The 23,660-nt window shown below is 44.1% G+C and overlaps 2 protein-coding genes and 2 non-coding genes across 6 annotated transcripts in view; 2 read left to right on the top strand and 2 right to left on the bottom strand.

Annotated features, from left to right (window-relative positions):
• TEX2 (testis expressed 2) overlaps nucleotides 1-17,719 on the top strand; it is a 114,759-nt gene extending 97,040 nt beyond the window's left edge. For all 3 annotated transcript variants that reach the window (XM_090059555.1, XM_090059557.1, XM_090059558.1), the window contains exons 8-12: nucleotides 3,937-4,069; nucleotides 11,656-11,781; nucleotides 13,744-13,953; nucleotides 14,402-14,522; nucleotides 15,611-17,719. In XM_090059555.1, the coding sequence (XP_089915681.1) occupies nucleotides 3,937-4,069; nucleotides 11,656-11,781; nucleotides 13,744-13,953; nucleotides 14,402-14,522; nucleotides 15,611-15,733 (713 nt within the window). In that variant the 3' untranslated portion in view covers nucleotides 15,734-17,719. The remainder of the gene's footprint in view (nucleotides 1-3,936; nucleotides 4,070-11,655; nucleotides 11,782-13,743; nucleotides 13,954-14,401; nucleotides 14,523-15,610) is intronic.
• A 2,061-nt stretch (nucleotides 17,720-19,780) lies between these two features.
• LOC149859052 (small nucleolar RNA SNORA76) lies at nucleotides 19,781-19,906 on the bottom strand. The gene has a single exon (XR_016444057.1). It is a non-coding gene; the product is annotated as a small nucleolar RNA SNORA76 (small nucleolar RNA).
• A 169-nt stretch (nucleotides 19,907-20,075) lies between these two features.
• On the bottom strand, nucleotides 20,076-20,141 carry LOC149859051 (small nucleolar RNA SNORD104). Its single transcript, XR_016444052.1, has one exon. It is a non-coding gene; the product is annotated as a small nucleolar RNA SNORD104 (small nucleolar RNA).
• Nucleotides 20,142-22,188: 2,047 nt separating this feature from the next.
• The window catches only part of ERN1 (endoplasmic reticulum to nucleus signaling 1), a 73,998-nt gene continuing 72,526 nt past the window's right edge, over nucleotides 22,189-23,660 (top strand). The window contains exon 1 of the mRNA XM_090059003.1: nucleotides 22,189-22,589. Within this exon, the coding sequence (XP_089915129.1) occupies nucleotides 22,491-22,589 (99 nt within the window). The 5' untranslated portion in view covers nucleotides 22,189-22,490. The remainder of the gene's footprint in view (nucleotides 22,590-23,660) is intronic.

Raw genomic sequence — 23,660 nt, 5'->3', positions numbered from 1 at the left:
GAACCCCACGGTCAGAAAGAACAGATAATTATATGGTATCCAAAGCAGCATTACTTCGTATTTCTGCTAAATGGAGAGGAAGTGTTCTGCTTAAACATTCTTTCATTGAACTATTTTATTTATAGTTCAGTGAAAGATGTATAAAATCTCTTCTTTTAAAATAATAGTCTAAAATAATGCTTGCAGTTGTTATTTTTTCTCCTACAGACACACGCACACACAACCTGTATCTATAGATCTCTAGCAGCTCTACCTTGAATTGCTGTCTTTGTAGTGCTGTTAACTTCAGCATGGGGAGTCAACATAAATTATGGAAGAATTAAGACCCAAAACCTATTACGATCTTGCTGTCTGGCCTACTTTGATACTCCTCCTGCATCTTCCGTATTCCAGATGAGAAGGATTTACATACAAATAGATGGCCAATAAGTTTTATGTTCTATGCAAGGACAATTGCATTCTGCTGATGCTGGTTTTCCACAAATGGCAGATTTATCCCCAGAATTCTTAAGATGAAAATGGTTATGATTTAGTGTGTAGCATTCAAAAGCTCAGCTCACTCACTGATATTATTACAACTTTCCAGAAATGTTTGAACAAGATGAAACAATACATGATTTACAGTCAACACCTTTTAAATGGTAAAAGTCAACAAACGTTCATGTACTTCTCCACTATATTTGTCTTTGAGCTAAGTTTTTTTTTGTATGCTGATCATCAGATAGAAGATTTTTTTTTTAAATTCCACTTTTTTTTTTTTAATTGTAGGAATCCATGTTTGAATTATTCAGAATACACTAGGATAGCCAAATTTATGTGCACTACGTTTCTAGGTACTTCAAAGTCATGAGACAAGTCATGAGAGAGATTCCTGTTTTGTTTTGATTCACTTGTCTATTGATGACCTGAACTGCATTTCATAAAGACTTGTGATAGATGAGTCATTGCTGAGAATGTCTACATGAGATGCTACAAGCTCAATAGACTAATTCTACTGTGCATTAGCGCAGCAGGCAAACACTGTGCTAATGCGCAGTAGAATTTGTCTATGGTGCATTAGGGTTACAAAAAAGCATGCACCAGCACTACTGCGCAGAAGTGCCAATTACAGCACATTTAAATTACTGCCTGTTATTACAGGTACCATACTTAATGTGCCATAATTATGGTGCGTTAATGCTTCAGTGGACTTGCCCACTGAAACACTGAAGTTATTCCAGTTTTTTTTGGCTGTATTTATGAAGAGAATGCCTGTGAATAAGCCATCATTGGAAAACATTTTTGTCACGTGTGAATTTGTCAGTAGGGTCAACCGAGGTAATTTTGCACTTCATGTGAGCGTTTCAAAATCAAACTGCTGAATGACTTCAGGACAGAATGCCTTGTTTTTATGCTGCTTGATAGTAGGAAATCACTTCACAAAGCTTGCCAGAAGATCGGAAAATGCTGATGTACTGCCTCACTTGCTTGACTCCAGGCAGCAGACATTCTGTTCATGTGACACTTTTTGCATTGGAGCTGTTGTTGATGGAAAAAGCAGTTTAGATTAAACAGTGTTTGTTCCAATATACTCATATACTGCAGTGTTGCTGTATCTTCATCAAGGCTCAGAAATGACCTTGTGGTGATTTTTAAATTGCATCACAACACATGCTGCTCTCTGGCGGGGTTTTATTGACAATCCAATTTGATTGAATTGTTAAATTTTACTTGAGCTGATTTCTTGTTAAAACATGATTGAAGTCTGGAGCATGCTCTCAGCTGCTCAGTGTATGGGGTCTCTGACTTGTAATGACCTTGTTAATCTTATCATCTGAAACTTGAGAGGATATTTCTGTATCAGATGGCATTTGTGTTCTTGTTTAGTAGCACATTGTGAAACCAGTCTGAATTACAAATGGCACTGCTGGTAAATCAAGAAACTCACCTTCAGCATTATTTCTAGTTGTACAAAGATGGCATATTTGGTGGACTGACAGCTGGCCTTCTACCTGGTGGGACTGGAACCAATACATAGCATTTCAGATCTGCTGATTTTATGTGTTTATAGAAAAGATTTGGATTTAAAAAAAATTTAGATCAGTCAGTACTCAGTAACAGCTGCTTTTTAAAGACTAAAGAATAAAAATAGAATGGATCAATTATAGCATGTCAATTTATGACACATCAGAGGTGCTATTGAAATGTAATGAAATGTTAAAAAAAAAAAAAAAAAGCATTGATGTAAAAATCAAAATTCAAAGCAATTTCAAAATTTTGCAGATTTTTTTTAATCCTTCTGAACTAAGATTGATAAAGATTTCCTTGTAGAAATCTGACATAGTTTAAAACAATTAAAAAAAAATTATACTTCTTTTTCATATATTTTAGAGAAGAATTTCCAAGTGTCATGTAAGCAGAGAGATGGATTATCTAACTTTATTTTAGTAAGAGTTTTATGCAAAATTAAGAATCAAAGTATAGGTATTACTGTACTAGTAATTTATCAGATAATTGTCCTGGTATTTTATTAAACTACTGAATGACAAGTATCAAGCAGGAATGTGGGCTGCAGTTTGAAGACGTGCCAGCCTGGTCTTTCCCTGCCCTAGATAGATAGCTGGCAGGAGGTTTTTTGCAAAAAAAAACAAAACAAAAAAAAATCAGTCAAAATTACCTGCTTTACCCAGGACGTTTTCTATCCTTTCAGTTATCAACAGAGGGAAAATTATTTGGTTCTTCTGGAAACCCAGATTTGGTATTTAGGGGCTGTACCTTTTGGCCAGCTTTTGAGGCAGCAGTGAATACTTAAGCTAGCAAGAAATGGGACCTTGGGTAACCAGAATGTGGCTGCTGCATGAAACTTGAACAAATACAGACTGTCCCTTGTAGGTGTCAAGAGTTCCAGTGCAATTGGAGTTCAAAATAAATTGTAGAGCTTTAAGTGTTTTTACAAAGGAATGCTTATGAGGAGGCATCAGCTTGTGTTTGTGCACGGGGGGGTTTTCACAGTGAAAAACAGTATTTTTTTTTCTGAGTCATGTTCAGTGTCACCTGTACCTCTCTCCACAGATTCTTTTTATTGTTTTTTTTTTTATAGGCCTCTTTAATATCACTGCAGGCTTCCATGGTTGACATTCATTTAGGGAAGAAGGACATATTCCTGACAGTGGTGGCTGCACAAATCTAGGTCTTCAGCAGTTATCTTGGCTGTGATAAGTGGCCATATGTACAAAATGAATGGGATGATTAAAACTTTTAGCTAAACATTGCATTGCTACAACTTCTGTCAAGTGATGTATTTGGAATGAAACATCAAAGAAAAAAGAGGCACTTTTACACATGCTGACTCGATTTAATCCAGTAATGAGCTTTCAGTTAAAGCACCCTCCATCACCCTCTTGAAATGTTGGAGGCTGAATACATGAGATGCTGTGAGCACTTTAATTAGAGCAGCTCCCAAGAGCCACTCTAATTGAAATGTTCCCCTTTACACCAGAGTACATGTATGCTTGCAGTTGAAGTAACGATCAAGCATTTTTGATACTGCTGTGGCTTAGATCAAAATATCTTTATACCTCCAAATAACATTTAAAGGGACACCAGTTCATTGAGGGACTGCATTTTTCGAGTTTCACTTGGCTCTAGACACTGCAGGTTTTTCACTTGCCAAAATGGCAGCATTGCCATTAGCATTTATTTTTCTAGCACTGGGACTGTCTTTTTGTAACTGAATATTAATATACATACAAAGTTCTGCTTTAAAAAGTGATGGAAAGGAAAATGGGTATTTCCAAGCTTTTGCAATTTGGAAAACATATGGTGGAGTTAGTAACATATGGACATTATTATTTTAAAGTGACTTTTTGCTTAATATGATGTAAAATGATTGTGTATGTTGCTTCAAGTTACACTCTCATATTTTAAAGACAACTTCTCTTTCTTTAACAATTCTAGGGCTTTGGATTGACTTGGAAATATCTTATAATGGGTCTTTTCTAATGACCCTGGAGACCAAAATGAATTTGACCAAACTTGGTAAAGAACCTCTTGGTGAAGCACTGAAAGTTGGAGAGATTGGCAAAGAAGGGTAAGACCTTGATGCATTAGGAAGAAACCAGCTGAGCAATAGTGAAATAGAGCTAAGATCTACCTTCAGATGTGCAGGTGCTGCTTCATTGTAGATCAGACAGATACGTGTACAGTACGCATTTGTGGGCAGAACCTGTCCTTGTGACTATGGGTTTTTTAGAACCAGGCAATTATATTTGTTTTTTATCTGTTAGTTTTATGAAGATAATCAAATACTATATTTAGGAAGATAATATGCTTTATATTTAGGCTTGGCAAGATTCAATTTTTATTGGTAAATGTTGATAAATGGCTATTCCAACTCGAAATTTATAGAAAGGGGACATAAGAATAGGCTGTGGCTGTGGTGCCTGGACAGGCGAGTTCCTGCTAAACAGCACCTGGGGGGGGGGGCAACAAGTTGTCAGTATGTGTGCATGTGCACATCTGTCCCTGCTTCCCCAGCTCAGTGCCAGCCAGCTGGGTCCTCCCTTGCAAAGAGAGGTGGGAGCTGCTGGGCAGAGCAAGCCACTGGCTGCAGGGGTAGATGCTGCTGCTGCAGCAGCAGCCTGAGGTTTCCTTTTTGGGGAAAGTGGGGTGGAGGGGCCAGGAGGCAGTAATTGCTGTGGGACAAAGGAAAATGGGTGCTGAGCTTGATGGTGCTGTGCACGGGGACTGAGCAGTGGGCTAACAGCCCAGTGGCACAGCAGCTTCCCCCATGTGTGCTGGATTGGAGGAGGAAGCTGGTAAGTAGGTGCATGCACATCCCCACACACCTAATTTATGCATTCCTGAAAATGTAAATTGATTAGAAATTTAAATAAATGCTTAAAAATAAACATCCATTTTAGCCATTGAAATTATTATTTAAAAAAAAATTGAATTCTGCCAACTCTCTTAAATTATCCTTAATTATGCTAGTTTTTCATATAATTAGATACTAGATTTTGATCTAGATGGACTTCCACTTGGGTTAGGGTTCTCTAATATTGCTAAAGCCTGAATTCTCCATACAGGTTAGAAATATTTTCTATATGTGAATCTTATTTTTAAATGATGAAGAATAAGCTTTTTAAAATCCTTCTAAAAAATCAGGTTTTAAAATGAGTAATGTTTATATTTAATAAGTGAACTTTAAACCAGACCTCTTTACAATCTGTTATATACCTGTAAGTCCTGAACTCATTATTTTGTATTTTGTGCTAGGAAAATTCCTGATATTGCAAATGCCCAGTTTCTAAGAAGAAAAATCTCGGTGCATTTAGAATGTGTGCTTAAGAGTCTGTATTATGTTGTGCCCTGTTCTGTTCTTGACAGTGACAGATACAATCCTTCATTTCATACTTAGTTACCAGTATAGGATCAGCGTAGCTCCACTGATGCACTTTTCTATCCTATCTGTGAAATGTAACTTACCAACCAAGCTCCAATTCCTGAATGTACTTCAATAACAGAACATCAAGTCATTAATCCGTGATGTTGAAGATAATGTTAGGATTAGCTAACTCTTAAAGTTCTTTAGGTTGTAGATAAGCAGCCAAGTCCTGTCTTTGTTTAGCAAATGGGGAAACTGAGGGGAGAGGTGAAGCTATGGGAGAACTGGAACCAGTTCAGTTTTATGGCATCTCTCTCCATCCCTTTTCATTATACAGTTCAGTTGCTGCTAAGTAGTCATATACTGGCCTCTGACAGTAGACTTGAACATGCTTAAAATTTTCAGGCACAAAATTTAAAATGTCAAATAAACCTTTGGCAAGGCCTCAGTGTCTTAATACTTGCCTAAATCTGGGCACGTCTACATATGCAAATGCTCTAGAGTAAACCCACCCCAGGCAGATGTCTACATGTGCGGGGAAGCAGGAGCAAATTTGCTGCTCATGGCAGCAGTCTGCTCTCGCCACTGCTAACACTGCATCAACCCTCCGCAGCAGCCAAGGGAAGCTCTAGGCTCCCTCTGGGTGCTAACTGGGGGCTGGCAAAGAGTGCAGGGCAAGGAGACAGCTGTCTTCTGGTGGGAGCTGGGACATTGATCCCTGCCCCCCAGGAGTTGCCTGCTGCTGCTGGGGTGGGCTCTGCCAGTGGACCCTGAGTGGGGACAACGTCTCCCTGCCTCAGCAGCAGGGAGCTCCAGGCTCCATGGTTATGGTAATCCAACTAATACAGATTTAATGTGGAAGGGTGACTGCCTTCTATATTACAACAGATGCTTGTTAGTAGCTGGTGTACAGAGTGACTACTCACTTCCATCTTTAAATGTCTAATCTTTCTTATATAGCATTTTTGTTGCTCTCCTATGCTTTGAAATGCCTCCTAGTTGAGCTGGCTAGAAATTACACACACTGTATCTTATCTAACTTATATCTGTGCTATTTTCCTTTTCATTTCTTTAAATGTGTTTGGACTCATCAATCTGTGGATTTGTATTTATCTGGTGAGTGGTATTTGTCAAATATCCATCTTGTTCTAGCTGTGGCATGTTGATCCTGTTTGTGCTGTATGAAACCATTCACTGGGTTTTCTTTCACTAAATGTGTTTACTGGAGGAAAAAAAAAAAAAAGACAGAAAACAAAATAAAAAAGCTGAGGTCACAGGTTACCTTCAACCTGCACAATCAGTGTTGCTGTTCTTTCAGAATCTTGCTTGGCACCATAGCCTGGTATAAGAACACCATCCCTGAATTATTGGAAGCTAAAAACATTCTTAAGTGAGTATGCCCTGCACCAGTGTCATTTTGCAGTGGAGTCGAATTTTAAGTAGTCACAGGAGCCCTAGAGCTCTGATGGTTCAGGGTAACTGTTTTCCCTTCCAGCAGCAGAAACTAGAATGTTAAAATAGTAGCTAAGGACAAATGTGCCAGCCTGGGACACTAAGTGGTCTCTGATCTGGTTCACAGCTACAAGACAACAAATCAGGAAAATAGTTGTGCAAAATGTATTTATTTTCTTAGTGTGTGAATAAAGTTGTCAATTTAATATGAATCAGAGCTAACTTGCATCCCCATGCCATAGCCTTCTGAAGTACGTTAAAGTGATATAGTGGTGCCAAATTAATTTTGTATTTGTAAAAGGGAAATTTACAGATGAAAATATTTAATGACCTGAGTTTTATTGCTGCACTGAAGTAAATCTAGAGATACTCCATTCAAGCAGTTGGGCTGGCTTCTGCTCCATTGTACTTATTTAAATATATAGCGACTTCACCAAATTCAAAAAATTGTTTACATCGGTGTCATTTGACCACTGAATATGACCCAAAATATTAAATGGACCTTTTTCGAGGAATGTAATCCCTTTTCCTGTCCCCTACATAGTACGTGAGCAGAGGGGAGAAAATCTGTAGAAAATAGGTTCTTCCTCCTCTTTCTTTTGCATGGCTTATTTTTACAATAAAGAAATTGCCTGTAAAATGCAGTAGACAAACACAATAATTTCATACTTCCCTTTATTGTAACTTTATCATAGTTTGAATTCTAGCTCAGGAATCAGCCCCCAGCAAAGTAAATATTAATGCCAGTAACTGGGCAACCTATCCTTTGAATTTGGAACCGTGGTACTAACTAAAACTGTATTACCCCCTCAGATGGCCTCTGAACATGCAGTATGCTCAGGGCCAGATGTTCCTCAGTCTTATTCAAGGACACATCTAATATGCTTTAATTTTTTTCAGAGTAGAGCAGATACCATGTAAAACTTAAAAAAAAAGTTTCGTCAAAAGCGTGTGCAAAACATTAGTCTGCTTTTTTAAGGTTTGGTTCCATTCCATGAATTTTATCTTAATTCATCTTATTCAAAATAACCCATTGAAGTATTTGTTTGGAATAAGTCAGAATAATTGCCATGACAAAGCAAACTATATTCCAGGGTCTGAGTCAGTTTGAAAGCACTTTATCATCGTGACTCATGTGCATATTTTGAAGTACTGGAAAAATAAGATATTGTAGAGACTTGTCAGATTGTTAAAATTTGCTGTCTTGGAAACAATATGCACATCTGCCTTTACTGCAGTGGTAAAAAGGCAAGCTAGATGTCATTTCTTTCTTATCTGAAGAAAGGCTTCTTGCTGGGTAACTTGTTGCGCTACAACTTGGCGAGGATGATAGAGCATGAGGAGAAGAAGGCTACAGATCAGTTATACTGGGAATATTTGGTCACAGTCGTGTTGCTATTCTACACATACAACCTTTTAACCCTTCTCTGCTGGAGGAGGAAAACAGACTTTTCAGGCAAAATAAGATAGAAAAATTCCTATACAAGTTGAATGGAGAAAGTATAGGTTGAAAACTTGCCAATTAATCCTGTGGGAACGGGAGTTCCCGGAGGTGTGTTGTTACTTGTAGAGCCTGTTAGCCATGGGTAGGTCTCATTCTTGGCAGAAAAAGCATTCTTTGCTCTAGGGGAACCAGGAATTTATATCAATAGTAAAACAGGCAACAATAATTCTCACTGAGTTGGTGCAGTCTCTTTCACCTTGGATCTTTCTTTTCCTTCCCCAAATAACTTTACTGCTAACACAGTGCTTCACAAATACTCAGTCCTCGTAATGCACCTGCTATGCCCCAGTTTTGCCAATGAGAAAACTGAGAGGGCTTTACGTTTGAGAACAGGGAGGTTAAAGCGTATGCTTTAGCATAACAGTGACCCATAGGCAAAACCAAAATTGAAACTGCTGGACTTCCTGGCTCCCAACCCTATATTTAGGACCACACTGCATAGGAAATAGATACTTTTAATTTGGTCTTCCCAGGCTACTCACCAGCCATCTTCTGGTGGTGTTTGAGGCTTGGGTGACCTCTCTTTTCCTCCTTTTCACAAACAAATGGAGAAATCCCAGGGCACCTGTACACATACATCAAGGCTGCTCAGATGCACTGTAATCGCAGCACGTCAGAGCAGACTCAAGTAACTGAGTCTGCTGGAGCATGGTAATTACTGTGCTCCAGCAGACTCCAGCATTGTTGTCATCCCTAATTCAAGCTTTAGTTAAAGTGCCCCTGCCACCATTTTTTGGTGTGATGCTCAGGGCGCTATAATCAGAGTGGCTCTTGGAGCACATGTATAAATGCTCTCAATTTCTTATGCAGCCCCTGTGGGAATAAGTGGAAACACTCAACTGAATCTACCATTTACTTAGATGCCTGGAGTCAAATTGACTGGAGCACTAACAACAACAAAAGCCTGCATCTCAAACAGCTGGATAAAGGCATCTGCTTCATTTGGGGGCAAAAAACCCCAAAACAAACTATTTAGTTTTAATTGCCTTCAGTCTTTCATATTAACAAGCTTTATCAGTATAAACAGAGCTATTGAAATTATCTGGTCTGTTTTTTATTATTGTTCCTACTGCGTTCTTGTTTTGGATGGACGGTACTGAAGTGTGCTGGGGTATAGCTTTGGTTGAGAGGGGACTTGGTGGCCATCTATAAGTTTACAAGGAGGGGGACCAGTGGGGATTGGGAGAGACCTTGTTCTCCCGAGTGCCTCTTGAAGTAACAAGGAATAATGGCTGTAAGTTGTTAGAGAGTAGGTTCAGACTAGACATTAGAAGGCACTACTTCACAGTCAGGGTGGCTAGGATCTGGAACCAGCTTCCAAGGGAAGCAGTGCCGGCTCCTACCTTGGAGGTCTTTAAGAGGAAACTTGGCGATTACCTAGCTGGGGTCATTTGAGCCCAGTTTTCTCTCCTACCCAGGGCAGGGAGTCAGACTAGATCTGCAAGGTCCCTTCTGACCCTACATCTATGAATCTATAATAAAAGAGAATGCCAACAAAAATCCTTGCTGCTTTTTGTTCATTAGCATATCTTTTCCCCTACTGTTACTCTGGCTATGTAAAGGATGGGGAATACCAGAGTAACTACAAGCATAACTACTGTAATATTAACTAATGTAGTGTCAACAGTTGGTTACACCACTTTGAATTTTCTTGTAGACAGAGCCTTAAAGACCTTATTTCTTCTAGTGCCCTGTAGCTTTTGTAGTCGTTGAGTGTCTTATTAGCTAAGGGTGTAGACACACATGCTTACTCAGGATTAACTTGATTTCAGGTTAAAAATGGAACAAACACTATGTACAGTATGACATCACTGTTTCCACTCCTTATTAAGGAGTAAAATCAAGAGTAAATTACAGGACCCCATAATGATTGTGCTGCGAGTCCATACCCCAAATTGGGTTAAAAAGGTAAAGACCTAGCACCTTAAATTAAGATATAAGGGAGTCTGGGATTGAAGTGGTATTGCTAACACACATTAAAGCCCAAGTTGCTTTGTCCTCGCTACTGTTTTATCTCATCTATGTCACCTTAACCAACCCAGATTAAGAATATGACTTCTTGCAATACTCTGCCATGGAAGTTGAGTATGAAATACCACCAATTTCAGGCACAGACTTGGGTTGGTTAGAGGCTACTGGGAAATTGAGTTCAGTATACTTCAGAATTTCTATTTTTGCTTTCCTGTCCTGCTGCTTCTGCACAGTGGGAGTTGTCTTCATAGTCACTGATGACCCAAGATTGGTACTTGATACGTCACTCATTTTTGGAGAGTAAAACACAAAACACTTTCAGCCCCTGCTCTAATCCAGTGTCAATTAAAGACAAGTATGCTGTGTTTCCCATAAATGGGCATAAGTGCTTTGAGACTCGATATGTCGTCTTATGAGCAGGAAGAGATGGGGCATAGGAGGTAAAGCAGTCAACAGGAGAGTGTAAACTGAACTCTGCTTTTGGACAGGATACTTTTATCTTAACCCTACTTTTGGCCCTTCAGCATGTAGGTTTCATTTTCTTGGATTCTTATAAATGCACTTATCAGCCTTAAGCTCACCATCAGTAGAACTTGCACTGTTTTTACATGTTACTCAGAGATCTGGTGTCTAGTGACCATCTTATTACTCAATGTAACAGGAAAACTAGATTCTGTTTTGTGCAACTCCTGCTTGTGACTGGGTACAAGAGGCCTTTTATGAAAGTCAAATAAAGCCACGGCATTGGCACTGTGCAGTTGCTTCCAGAATCAAGCATAGAACTTCTTGTCTGGGTCCCTCAGTAAAAATTTGTTGAAAAGAGTCTGGTATCACTCAGTATAGCTCCAGTACCAGTCTGGTATCACTCAGTATAGCTTCAGTACCAGGTTTCACTGTGTTGTCAGTTTTTGCTATTTTTTTAAACTAATGTTCGTCAAGAGTTTAAGAAAGAAAACTCCATCTACCCTGCATCATATCCATCCCTTTGGTGAGACACTAACACCAAGAGGAATGTGTTTGCAAATGTACTTTAAACCATCCCCCATTCTGTTCAGTGGCATGCAAAGTGGCCATGTTCTTCTCTGTCTTGCAGTGTAACAGCTTCCCATACAGGATTGGATTCAGTTTTACTGAAGAAAAACAGGGGTTTTTTTCCTGTGTAAAAGAATCTGTGTGTTCTAATATCAGGACCCTGTAAACCATGTCAGCATGCATTTTACCTTTATTTACCTCACTGGATAACTGGGGAAAGGTGGTAGTGTTGGGTAGGGGAATATCACGTGGTCCAGTATAATTACATGAGAGCCAAACATGGGTAATAAAGGAAGTTACGTTTTGACCTGGAAATTGTGATCTCTCTTAGTTTCAGACCAAGAGCATATTGCCTTGCAGACAGTGATGAAGAGTCCTCTAGTGCTGGGTCTTCAGAGGAGGATGATGCCCCTGAGCTGATGGGTGGAGAGAAGCAGCTGGCTCCAGGAGCAGAGGGGTAAGGTGTTTTATTGGGTTTTTCACATTTTTACTCTACTATTGTAGTCTCTGAAATTCCACCCATGGTGATGCTATAGCCCTTGGAAGGTCAGTGGGTTTCACTGTGTCTGAACACTCCTGTAAAGTTATAACTGAAACAGGGCCATCTCTGGGGTGGAGAGTGGCTCCACGTATCAGAGGGAGAAAAGGAGATGTTGACAAATAAGTGTTCATACCAGGTATTTTAGCAGAGGCTGAGTTTTGAGGTATAATCCAAAGGCCTTTGCAGAGTTGAATGATGTATTGCTCAGTTTTTTTTAATGGCTTTTTAATTTTTTTAAATAATTTTTTGAGGTGGTAAATATTACTATCCCAAGTTCACAAATGTGACTGAACATAGAAACTTCCAGTAACTTGTCCGGTAACTTACCTAGTGGCAAGTTAAGGATTGAATGGATAGTTTCCTGATTCTAAGCATCGTGTTTTAATGCAGCCTCTCCTTCACTGCCAGTTTTTTCTCTTGAAAAGCATTTAGAAAGCCTGGACTGCACAACATGGCCCCCTAGTGCTCTGTGCAGAGAACTGAGGAGAATTTTTGTTCCTTCTCTAGGCTTGCTTCATTCCTTCCTGTGGTTTCTTTTCTGACTCTTTTTTTTTAAATCTGATTTCAGGTTTCCTATATATAGTAAGTTCAAAAACTTTAAAATGTCACAATTAAAGTCCATAACTTCTGATTCCATAGCACGGTCTGCCAGGCCTGGTGGGAGGTGTGTGCTGAGTGAGGGGTACAGCCATCCCTGCAGCACCTGTTGCTGCTCCCACATAGCTGATGCTTAGTCGTGAACTGTAATGAATGGAGCAATGTCATTTCATATCGGCATACGGTCTTGCTGACTGAGTTCCTAGGGAAAAGCACTGGATGCTGGAACTGTGACACGTTAGCTGCATGAAATGTAGAGCGGGAGGACTCGTGTCAGCCACTGCTGACATTTCAGGACTGTCTTTTCTCCATAAGTCTCAGAGGCTACAAACTATTGCTTTCAGCAGATGGAAGCATTGCAGGAATATGGAAAATGCCAGTGATGCCATCTTTATGGCTTTCTTAAGGGGCTTGCATCCCCGGAATTAGACACACTTTACAACAAAGCATCTATTTTACACCAGCTGTGACCATTAGAGGGAAAAGCCCCTCTGCATACAGGTTGTTGGCTGTGCCTGTGTTAAACCAACACAGCTTTGTGGAAAGCAGGCACGTTCAGAGGTGTGGGGGGAACAACTGCTCAACTCCTGTAACCAGCAGGGTCCTTGGAAAAACCTAGCTCCTGTGTATTGCTGTCCTACCCAAAGTTCCCAAACAGCTTTGGTCCATTTAGCTGGTACTGTGCAAAGCGAGCAGAAAAAGACTCTCTCGGAGAACTTACGGTCATAATGGCAAAGAACTTTCAAGACTTCTAGAGTCAGACTTTCAGATTTAGGTACTTAGAAGCACTGATGTTTAATATAAATTTTCAAGTATTTTACTATGATTGATTGGCAGATGAACACCAGTCACTTTTTAGCAACTAATGTGTTGATCTGCATCTTTTAGATACCTGAGAACCTGTGGAAACATTCCCCCAGTGCATTCCCCACACAATACAGGATTCCTCCCTAAACTGTCACAAAGACTTGGAGGGGCTTAAACTCTTATGCCCCTCTTGAAAATTCCGTTATAGTTTTGGGTAGTGATTTGGCATCACATTTCTCAAGTGATGGGGTTTTCTGTTTCCCAGTATGCTTTTGCTGTTATTCAACCTACGTTTTCTTCATGTTGGTGTATTGCTTTAGAGTCCCATCAGTGGTTTTTAAACCTTTTAGCTCTTGCTGTCTCCTTTGTTCCAAGTATATGTGGAATATTCAGTGAAAAATAGCCAGTTTTCCTGAAGCTATTGATTGTCTGAGGGCATTTTGATGATGCAGTTTTCTTATGCTGTATCCGAAGGTATGTTGGAGGACATCGAACAAGTAAAATCATGAGAATTGTGGATAAAATCACCAAGTCGAAATATTTCCAAAAAGCCACAGAGACTGAGTTCATTAAGAAGAAGATTGAAGAGGTATCTAATACTCCACTGCTGCTAACCGTTGAAGTGCAAGAATGTAAAGGAACACTAGCAATTAACATTCCACCACCACCCACCGACAGGATATGGTAAGTGCAGCAAGAGGTGGAAATGCCACATCATCTCCAACTGTTACTAAGCTCCCTGATGAAAGACATTGGGGTGCACATTCTTATCTTTGTGTAGATATTTTGGGATTGTCAAAGTTAAGGAGTGTGAGTCCTTCCTTTATCCCATTAAATGCTTTGTGATGCAATATTTTTCTGGGACGTTGGGCTTAGGATGGCAATTAGAATTTACCAGAGTGAACTTCAGAGCCTTTTAAAATGCAAAAGAGTCCTGAGGAAATGTGACAGCCATGTAGCTAAGCTTTCTGTATTGAATTTTGAATGCAATACAAAGCAGCATGAATGATCATTTGGAATACTGGACTGGAGCAGCTGAGAACTTGAATTGCATTCACACTGAGCATGTTTAAACATGTTCTTCAGGGAGACGCAGGTATGATAACTCCTGTCCTTTGTGTGCACTCTTGAGGTACGGTTTCCGAAGACCTCCTTACTTGGAGCTAAAAGCTCGGCCAAAGCTTGGTGAGCGAGAAGTGACTTTGGTTCACGTGACTGAGTGGATTGAGAAGAAACTGGAACAAGAATTTCAGGTACGCTTTCCCAACTATGTTGTTCATTTAGGCGGTTGGTTACAAGGCAAAATGGTTCTCTTCTTTTTGCTCTTTACCCGCTTCCTAACACAGACTCATATTGTATGTAGTCAGATTTCCATTAACCAGCGAGCACCCAGCAGTTCTTGGGTTCTGAATGGGGACTGCTGGATACTGAGCGCTTCTGAAAATCTGGCAACTAATATCAGCCTTCAGGAGAGCCCAAAGAGGGGGAGGTGGTCTCTGGGGTAGTCATGACTAGAGCTGGGTGGAAATCTTGACAAAATTGTTTTATGGTAGGAAAGAAGGTACCACTCATTAAAACTGCAACTGCTTGTAGGAATCTGCCAGGCTCAACAAATGTTTCCTTGAGGGGGTTCTGGGGTGAGAAACACACTTTCCAGAGTAAGCAATAGCTTGGGGACTAGGGCACTTGCTCAGGGTGGGGGATCTGGGTTCAAATTATTTTTCATTCAAGTCAGAGCAGGGTTGACCTGAAGCCAGGTCTCCAGGTTGGCATGTCAGTGTTCTGAGTAGGTGGTGAATGGGTCTCACTGACCTGTTTGGCTGGCTGATTTTTTTAATTATAACATTGGAAGAAACTGATGTTTTCCACTAATACAGAACAGGAAAACCTTCTGTAATTTCAAACATTTGTAAATCAGAGCTAGACAGGAAGCATGACTGTAATCCTGTAGAGCAGACTTTATAGACCAAAGTAATTGCCCTGAATAGTACTGTAAAAAAATTGCAGTTAGAGGTACACAAGAGAGAACAGGACAGGAAAGACATGCCAGGACAGGCGTTTTTCAGTGGGCCCTATTTCTGTTACGGAGAGTACAGATTCAGGCACTTCTGAAGTCCTGTGGAGCTTGGGTGCACAGTCAGACAGTTGAAGCTAGCAGGCCCTGTAGAGCCAATGTATCCTAATTTGTACTAGGCTGTGTCAGCCCTGGGAAAATGGGGAATCTATTTAAATATGCTACTTTAATTTTTTTAGTTAAACTAGTCAGGAGTCAAAAAAAAAAAAAAAAAAGTTTGAATGACGCATTCAGTACACCTGTTTTATTTTTATCTACATTTCCCAGAAAATCTTTGTCATGCCAAACATGGATGATGTTTATATTCCCCTAATGCACTCGGCCATGGATCCCCGCTCATCTACATGCCCTTCAAAAGATTCAATCATGGAGGCTGCTAATCAACCATGAAATGTGAAGACTTTGCAGTTCACAGTATTACTACTTTTACTTTCATGGTTTTTTTGAAACCATGCAGTAGTTTTTGCCCTTTAACTTGTGCCACACTTCCCCCCCCCCTCCCTTTCCTTCTTTTTTTTGAGGACTGCTTAGACCATATCTTTGCACTCCACTTGCCTGGTTACTGTTCCTGCTTACTTCAGTTATACGAAGTTCCATTTCATCCCATGTAGCAGTTGATTTCTCTCTAACGGCTGCTGTCAGGATTTTATTGTGGAGGCTAAGATGACCTTCTCTGAGGTAAGGAAACCAGAGAAACCAATTGTAGTAGACCAAGGAGCTTGATGACACAATTGATCAGCTTGTGTTCTCACACTGTGCTAACGCATGGTTCAGCCTCGAAAGATTGTTCTGGCAGCAAAGGAACCGCCTGCCAAACGACTGGAGTCTGCAGTAAGAAACACATTTATACAACTAGAAGACTTTCTCTCGCTCAGGCAGTTGGAGGTGTAGAATGAACTGTTTCATGTTCTTTCACTTCTGCAGTCAATAGCTTGTGTCAAGCAATCAAAATATGAAATGCTTTCAGGAGAAAAGAATGTAAATTGGATGTATAGGTAATATTGTGAATCAGTCCGGGGTATACATATTAACTTATTTTTTTTCATGTACAATTTGTGCTTTTTTTGGGAAGCAAGTAGCCATAAAACAAACAAAAAAATCTGAAGGTGGGAACTGTAAGGATTTTGCGATTGGGAAAACATTAGGCAAAGCCATGAGACCAAACAACAAGCCGCCTTATAGTGAGGTACAATCACCATAGTTTGTGATTTAATTCTGAATGTTTGTTACAGAGGTGAGCACACGTGAAAATGTCTAATTCTGCACATAATGACCAGAAATCTTTAGTTACCGTACTTGTGTATGGAGTCTCTAGAGACAATGAAAAAACTTTCTGGCAGGAGAATTTCTGTTGCTGAATTTCCCCATTACACCAGTGTTTACAATAGAAAAGCATGGGCTCAGATTCTGACCTGTTACAGTCCTGCAGCTGAAGTGAGTTCACTTGGTGGCTGTGAGGATTATGTCTTGTTGAGGGCAGACTTCGACCCCTATGCATTTGTTTCTCAAAGTTTTGTACGTGACGCAGGAATTGAGGCATTTGCAGTTACTCAAGCTGATCAGAAGCTGGTTATATTTAAGGACTATTTCTGCTAATTAATGGCCAAAACTAAAGAAAAAAACTGCCTTTTTATTTATATCCTGTATGGAGACTCAAGACTAAATGTACACGTTAAATTGATAACTGTTTGATCACTACATATCCAGCATTTAACATCTGTGACTTTTTCCCGATACTCAGTGTTGCCAACTGCTCATGTATGTCAGAGAATGTAAATTTAGTTTACAAATGTGAGTTGTTTTTAGCTCCTCTTGTAATAGCATAATTTTTTTCTTTTGAAATGTAAATTTTTAAAAAAAATTTTGTATATTGTGTTCAGTCACAGCTGATGTAGATCAAAATTACCTTGCGTAACTTTTGATGATGTACCATCTCTAAATGATGCTATTATAGTGAAGGTTTTTTAAACAGCACCTTGCCTGAAACGTAATAAAGAAAATTAGCATTTAATATATTTGAAAATCAATTCTATATTTGAACACCTATTTTTGGTTACATTTAATTCCAATAGTAGCGGCTTATATTTGTTAGCTGACCTCCTGTTTGACCATTCCAGTCTGTGTATATTGTTCTGATTTTTGCTTTCATCATGTAGGCATTATTTGCCTTTCATGATGTCTGCATGTCTTGTGCACAAGTCTTTTTATATTATTTGATTTCTATGTGCAATAACTTTAATTCAAAGGACTAGATGCACTAATGTGTAAACATACAGATTACACAAAATGTCACATTGCACTTCATAATCAAACTGTGGGTAACTACAATCGGCTTGCTTTGTTTTCTGAAATAAATTTATCCCATGTCAGACGATATATGTAGCTTCTAAGTTTCATTTCTGAACTTGTTTGGCCAATTTTTTTTTCTGCGCACCCTTCCCCCTCTGTAGTTTGGAAACTCTCTGAAGGACACTTTTATACCCTACCCCTTTCCTGGACCTCGCCTATTCAAGTTGTGCAATGAGACTCTGAAGAGTAGGTTAAAAGATGCACCATTTAGCTTTGAAAATAAAAGCTTTGTTTGCTGCTGCTGTAGTGGATGTTTACAACTTAAATATATTAAAAATTCTGGTAGCAAGAGTATGATTTGTAGCAGTGTTCAACCTTCTGGCCCTGTGGGCTGGATGAGTGGCCTGAGGTCCATCCACAGGCTGCATCCAGTACAGCATCAGCATACTGGGCTGGTCGATGTATCTGGGTCTGTGAAGGCAGTTTTCCTTAAGTGTTCCTGGGGATAACTGTTGTTCTGGCATGATTTAGTACCCACTGAGGTGTTGGGGCTTAACACCCACTTTATGGAAATGAGAGGCTCCTCCCTAGCTTGCTTCTGCAGCTATATGGCTGAGAGTTGCAAAACTTGGGTGCAGCCAAAAGACTTTGCAAATATCTGAAGCTCCTAGTGGGAGGTAGAAGATGTTTGCTGGTTGTGGACTGACTCATGGATTTAGCTGTTTTGGCTTGGAACATGAAAAATGTCTTAAAAAAAAAAAAGTATGACTGCATTCCAGCTCTGCCCTGTAGCTGATTCTTGGGTGTGACCCTGTGTGCTGCTGTGTGACCTGGTGCTTGGAGCTGTATCATCCAGCCCATAGGGCTCCTCCACACAGGGATGACAACTTTGGTAGTGAGCACTGGTAATGGCAATTGCTTCTAAGGCTGCAGCAGCTAAATGCTGCTTCTCCTGCCCTCCCCTCATGTCACATTTCTGGGTCTCTGGGGAGTCCCTGCAAGCTGGTTTCAACTCACCTGCTGGACATTGAGTACTCACAATTTAAAGAGTTAAAACTTCCATCTAGCTAAAGGGGCACCACTTATATTTGAAATAAACTTGATGGTGGAAATTATCAAAAAATTGTTAAATAAGAGTCTGCTGTATAGCAGGGCAGGGGACCTTTCCTGGCTCTGAGCTGACATGACCTACCCCTGGTCTAAGGTGAGTAGATAAATAAGGTTTGTCCCTGCACACATGTAGGGAGGACTGTGTCCACACATGTGGGTTAGATTCAGCCTGCAGGTTGCTGACCTCAGGTGTTGAGTCCTGAAGTTCAAGTGTGGCAGCATGTCCTGGGGCAACATAATTTAGGGCTAGAGTCAAGGAAGGACTTGAGCAATTCCCTGCTTACCCATCTGTGGGACCGTACCTAGTAGACATTTTCTGGGTCAGTGGGGAATCCCTGCAAGCAGGGTACTTTCTGGGGTGGGTTTCTAGAAAACACCCAAATATTCTTGGAGTCAAGAAGCCAAGCAGTGCATGTACGTCTGCATAATGGTGAAGGAGGGACCCAACTGCAGCTGGACAGAAAACATTTTGATCTGCCTTAAGGCTTTAAATCTCTTTATGGATTTTGTCCTGAGCTACTATAATTAACTGTACACCCTTCCCTCACAGGCTCTTGCCAAAACTAGCAGTGGAATTATTCCAGGTCTCCTGTTGGAGATTTGTTGGCCAGGCCCTCCCTCTACCTGTGGCACGGGGAGGGGAGTCATACAACTTACTGCCTGGGGACAAGGCTGGTGTGGGTGTGGTGCTGGTGTGGCTCTGCTTGCCTGGTTCAGCTTCCCTTCCCAGTAAGGCCAGCCAGCCCAGGCAGAGCCTGGGTACTTGCTAGCCCGCCACCTCCAATGTATGCTTCTGAGGTAGAGCCTTGCAGCTCAGCTTGATGAGACCCACTGCTTTGGTAACCAGACAACTGGCCTGTAAGGTACCTGCCCTTACCCACGTGCTGGCAGGACTCATCCTGCCACAGCGCTGTTCCCTCCAGGGCTCCAGCACAGAGCAGCTAAGCCCCACTCTGTCCCGGGGGTGCTGGTAAGTGGTTTCCCCCGGCACAAAGCCTTCCCCCTGCTGGGCAAGGGCCCCCCCCGAGCCCGGGATCCCCCTGTCGCTTGCACTTAAAAGCGCCGCCGGGATGAGCCGAGCGGCCCCAGTTATGGGCAAGCGGGTCCTGTCGCACTGCAGCTCGGCCGGACGGCCACGTGGCTCGGCCGGCTCCATGGCGGTGCTGGGCGGCGCGGGACGAACAGACACGCACACACCGCTCTGGTACGACCCGCCTTTATTGACTGCGGCTGCTCCGCACCCTCGCTCCCGTCCGGTCCGGTCCTGCCGAGAAGAGCAGCCAGGTTAGGAGGGCCCCAGCCCGCCCCGCAACGCCGCCCCCGGCCGCGCCGCGCTCAGCTCAGGCTTGGCTTCATCCGCATCAGAAGTCTAACACGTGCGAGTGGGAATCATCACAGCGCGCCCGGCCCGGCCCGCACCGCCCCGCAGCCCCCGCCGCACTCACCCCGCCACCGGCCCCGCGAGCAGAGGCCGGGCCCCCCCCCCCCTCGCCCGCCTTTTATACCCAGCCCGCGCTGTGCACCGCCCCTCGCTCCGCGCCCAATGGGGTGGCAGCCTCGGGGCACGTGACAGGTGTTCGGAGGAGGGGGCGGGACGAGGCTCGCGGGAAGGGCAGTTGGCTTCCGCCCGCTGTGTCCGGTAGAACTCCGTTATCCTGGAGTGTCACTGTGCTTATCTAAAGCGGTTTAACCGCACGTATGTGCGTTTGTGATTAAAAGTGGTTTAACTTCGTTTGCGCGTTTGTGGTTAAAAGCGGTTTAACCGTGTGTGTGTATTTGTGATGGTAATTAAAAGCAGTATAACCTCGTGTGTGCATGTGTGGCCCAGGAGAGGGAGTCTGGCACTGACAAGCCTCCAGGGGATGCTGGGAAGGAGGGGGAGTCAGATGGGGGAGTCCTCTCACACTGCACACCAGCCTGGCTCCTCTTTTCTTGCTGGTGGAAGCTGGTAATACCCCGCAAGCAGGCTGAGCTGCAACAAAAGGGTAGGTACACTCTGCATTTTAAAGGGATGTATTTGGCAGTTGAGTTGGTCCGAGACAAAAAGAAATGCAAAGCTTTCGGTTCAGAGCAGATACCTTTTATTAGACTGATTAAGACTTGGCAAAAAATTACCTTTCTTTGCAAGCTTTCGGGCATGCCCTTCTTCAGGCTGGGGGGAAATTAAGGATGGTAAAAGTCCCCTTAGGTAAAAAACAAACTTCATTTCGCGCAGAGGAAGCTGAAGGTGGATGTCTGTTCCTTTGGGTCCACAAGAGTCCACTTCAGCTTCCTTTCTTCGAAATGTTTAAGGGGGCTTTTACCATCTTTAATTTCCCCCCAGCCTGAAGAAGGCGCATGTGCCCAAAAGCTTGCAAAGAAAGATATGTTTTGCTATGCTTTAGTTGGTCTAATAAAAGGTATCATCTCTGAGCCCAGAGTTCTAGGTTTCTGCATGTACTCACCATATAGACTTTTACGATCTAAAGCGTGAGATCCCAAAACAGGAAACTACCTGCTATAAACCATGTATCAGTATGGGAAAGCTGACACCTTAGTATCATTTGAGGGGCCTGGGCATCTTAAGGATTTAAACTCATGGGTTAGATCAGTGGTGCTCAACCTTTTTGGTACCTGGACCCATTTGTAAACATCAGTGGCCAGTCCCGACCCCGTGCCCCTCACTCCTGACCCGCTGTCCCCTGCACCCCAGTGTGTGAGGCAGGGGGTGGGTGGGTAGGTGCGGCATGGTGGGGGGGACACCCAAGCAGCCCCTCTGAGGCTGGACCTCTGCCAGCTTGCAAGAAAAAAGCCACAGTTTCCTACATTTTTCTCCTTTAAAAGAAAATCCATTTTTAAAGTTTGTTCATGACCCTTTCACATATTCTTGCAACCCTTACCCAGGGGTTGAGAAGCGCTGGGGTGGATCGCCTCCATGTCTCATCCAAAGACTGCTTTGAAAGGCAGCTAATGCCAGTGTGGCTCTGCTAGAACAAAGAACCACTGCGCAGCTCCCACGGCAATAACGGTACTGAATACCAAACAGTCTCACAAGGCCGAGCTCGCGCTGTGTACAAGTGAGAAACCTGAAGCGAGTGATGTGCAGACCCAGTCACCCGCTCAAACTTCTCCCATCTGAACCTCCTGCTTTGCCGGCGTTATTTTTATCTGAAGAGCCTTGGAACTGATTTATGATTCATACCATAAGTATTTTTTTTTTTTTGCACTCGAGGCTTGCTTAGCAAGGCACAGCGGTGTCACCATGACTTCCTCGCCCCCCTGCGCTAAGCAGATCAGTCCCTTTACCTTGATCTACTGATGAAAATAAGGAAGCCCCAGCTCCATCCTCCCTTCTGTCTGCACGCCTAAGTGACAAGGTAAAGGACACCGTTTGGATCAAGATTTTATTTTTGTTAGACTACTTTTCAAATGTCTAGACGTGAAGAGGAGCGGGGCTGAAGGTGTTCCTCGACTGTGCCTGACTGTCCCTTTTTCACGCCGGCCCCTGCCCCGTGAGCAGACCCCCGCCCGGGGGCCAGCTTGCAGGAGGAGCTGGGGAGGTGCTTTCCTTCTCCGGCCTCCCACCCTGCAGCCAGGCGACAACCCCGCGCGCTGGGGAAGGCAACCGGGCTGCCGCCGCGCGGGCCGGGCACCGCTGCAGGGGAGGCCGCCGCGTCGAACGCTGCCCGCGGGTGACGTCACGGCCCGGCCCCGCCCCCCGCCGGGGCCGGCCACGCTTCGCCGCGGCGCAGGCAGGGAGCGCCGAGCCATGGAGCGGGGCGGCCGGGCTCGCCGCCGCCGCCGCCGCTTGCCGCGCCTGCTCCTGCGCCTCGGCGCCCTGCTCGCGCTCCTGCTGCCCGGGCCCGCCGTGAGTGAGGGGCTGCGGGCGGGGGAGCTGTGGCGGTGTTGGGGGGTATGAGGGGACTGTGAGGTGGGAGGGGGCCCAGAGTCTTGGGGTGGGGGGAGGGGGCCCAGAGTCTTGGGGTGCGAGGTGCTGTGAGGGGGCCCGGAGTCTTGGGGTGAGGGGAAGGGTGCGAGGTGCTGTGAGGGGGCCTGGAGTCTTGGGGTGAGGGGAGGGGTGCGAGGGGCTGGGAGGGGGCCCGGAGTCTTGGGGTGAGGGGAGGGGTGCGAGGGACTGGGAGGGGGCCCGGAGTCTTGGGGTGAGGGGAGGGGTGCGAGGTGCTGTGAGGGGGCCCGGAGTCTTGGGGTGAGGGGAGGGGTGCGAGGTGCTGTGAGGGGGCCCGGAGTCTTGGGGTGAGGGGAGGGGTGCGAGGGGCTGGGAGGGGGCCCGGAGTCTTGGGGTGCGAGGTGCTGTGAGGGGGCCCGGAGTCTTGGGGTGAGGGGAAGGGTGCGAGGTGCTGTGAGGGGGCCCGGAGTCTTGGGGTGAGGGGAGGGGTGCGAGGGGCTGGGAGGGGGCCCGGAGTCTTGGGGTGAGGGGAGGGGTGCGAGGTGCTGTGAGGGGGCCCGGAGTCTTGGGGTGAGGGGAGGGGTGCGAGGGGCTGGGAGGGGGCCCGGAGTCTTGGGGTGAGGGGAGGGGTGCGAGGGGCTGGGAGGGGGCCCGGAGTCTTGGGGTGAGGGGAGGGGTGCGAGGGGCTGGGAGGGGGCCCGGAGTCTTGGGGTGAGGGGAGGGGTGCGAGGTGCTGTGAGGGGGCCCGGAGTCTTGGGGTGAGGGGAGGGGTGCGAGGGGCTGGGAGGGGGCCCGGAGTCTTGGGGTGAGGGGAGGGGTGCGAGGGACTGGGAGGGGGCCCGGAGTCTTGGGGTGAGGGGAGGGGTGCGAGGGGCTGGGAGGGGGCCCGGAGCCTTGGGGTGTCAGAAAGGCTTGGGGCGCTGCCCACCTTGGTGTCAGAGCACAGAGCAGCAGGGCTGTGGGGAGCAGCTCTGTGCCCCTTGGGGGGTGCCCACTGCCCAGGGCCCCCCCAGCTCTGCACGTGGCCCAGGG

The sequence above is a fragment of the Crocodylus siamensis genome, chromosome 8 (assembly GCF_052110815.1).
Source record: "Crocodylus siamensis isolate JL-2025a chromosome 8, ASM5211081v1, whole genome shotgun sequence".
In the NCBI taxonomy this organism is placed as follows: domain Eukaryota; kingdom Metazoa; phylum Chordata; order Crocodylia; family Crocodylidae; genus Crocodylus; species Crocodylus siamensis.
This window is presented reverse-complemented; position numbering and strand designations above follow the sequence as displayed.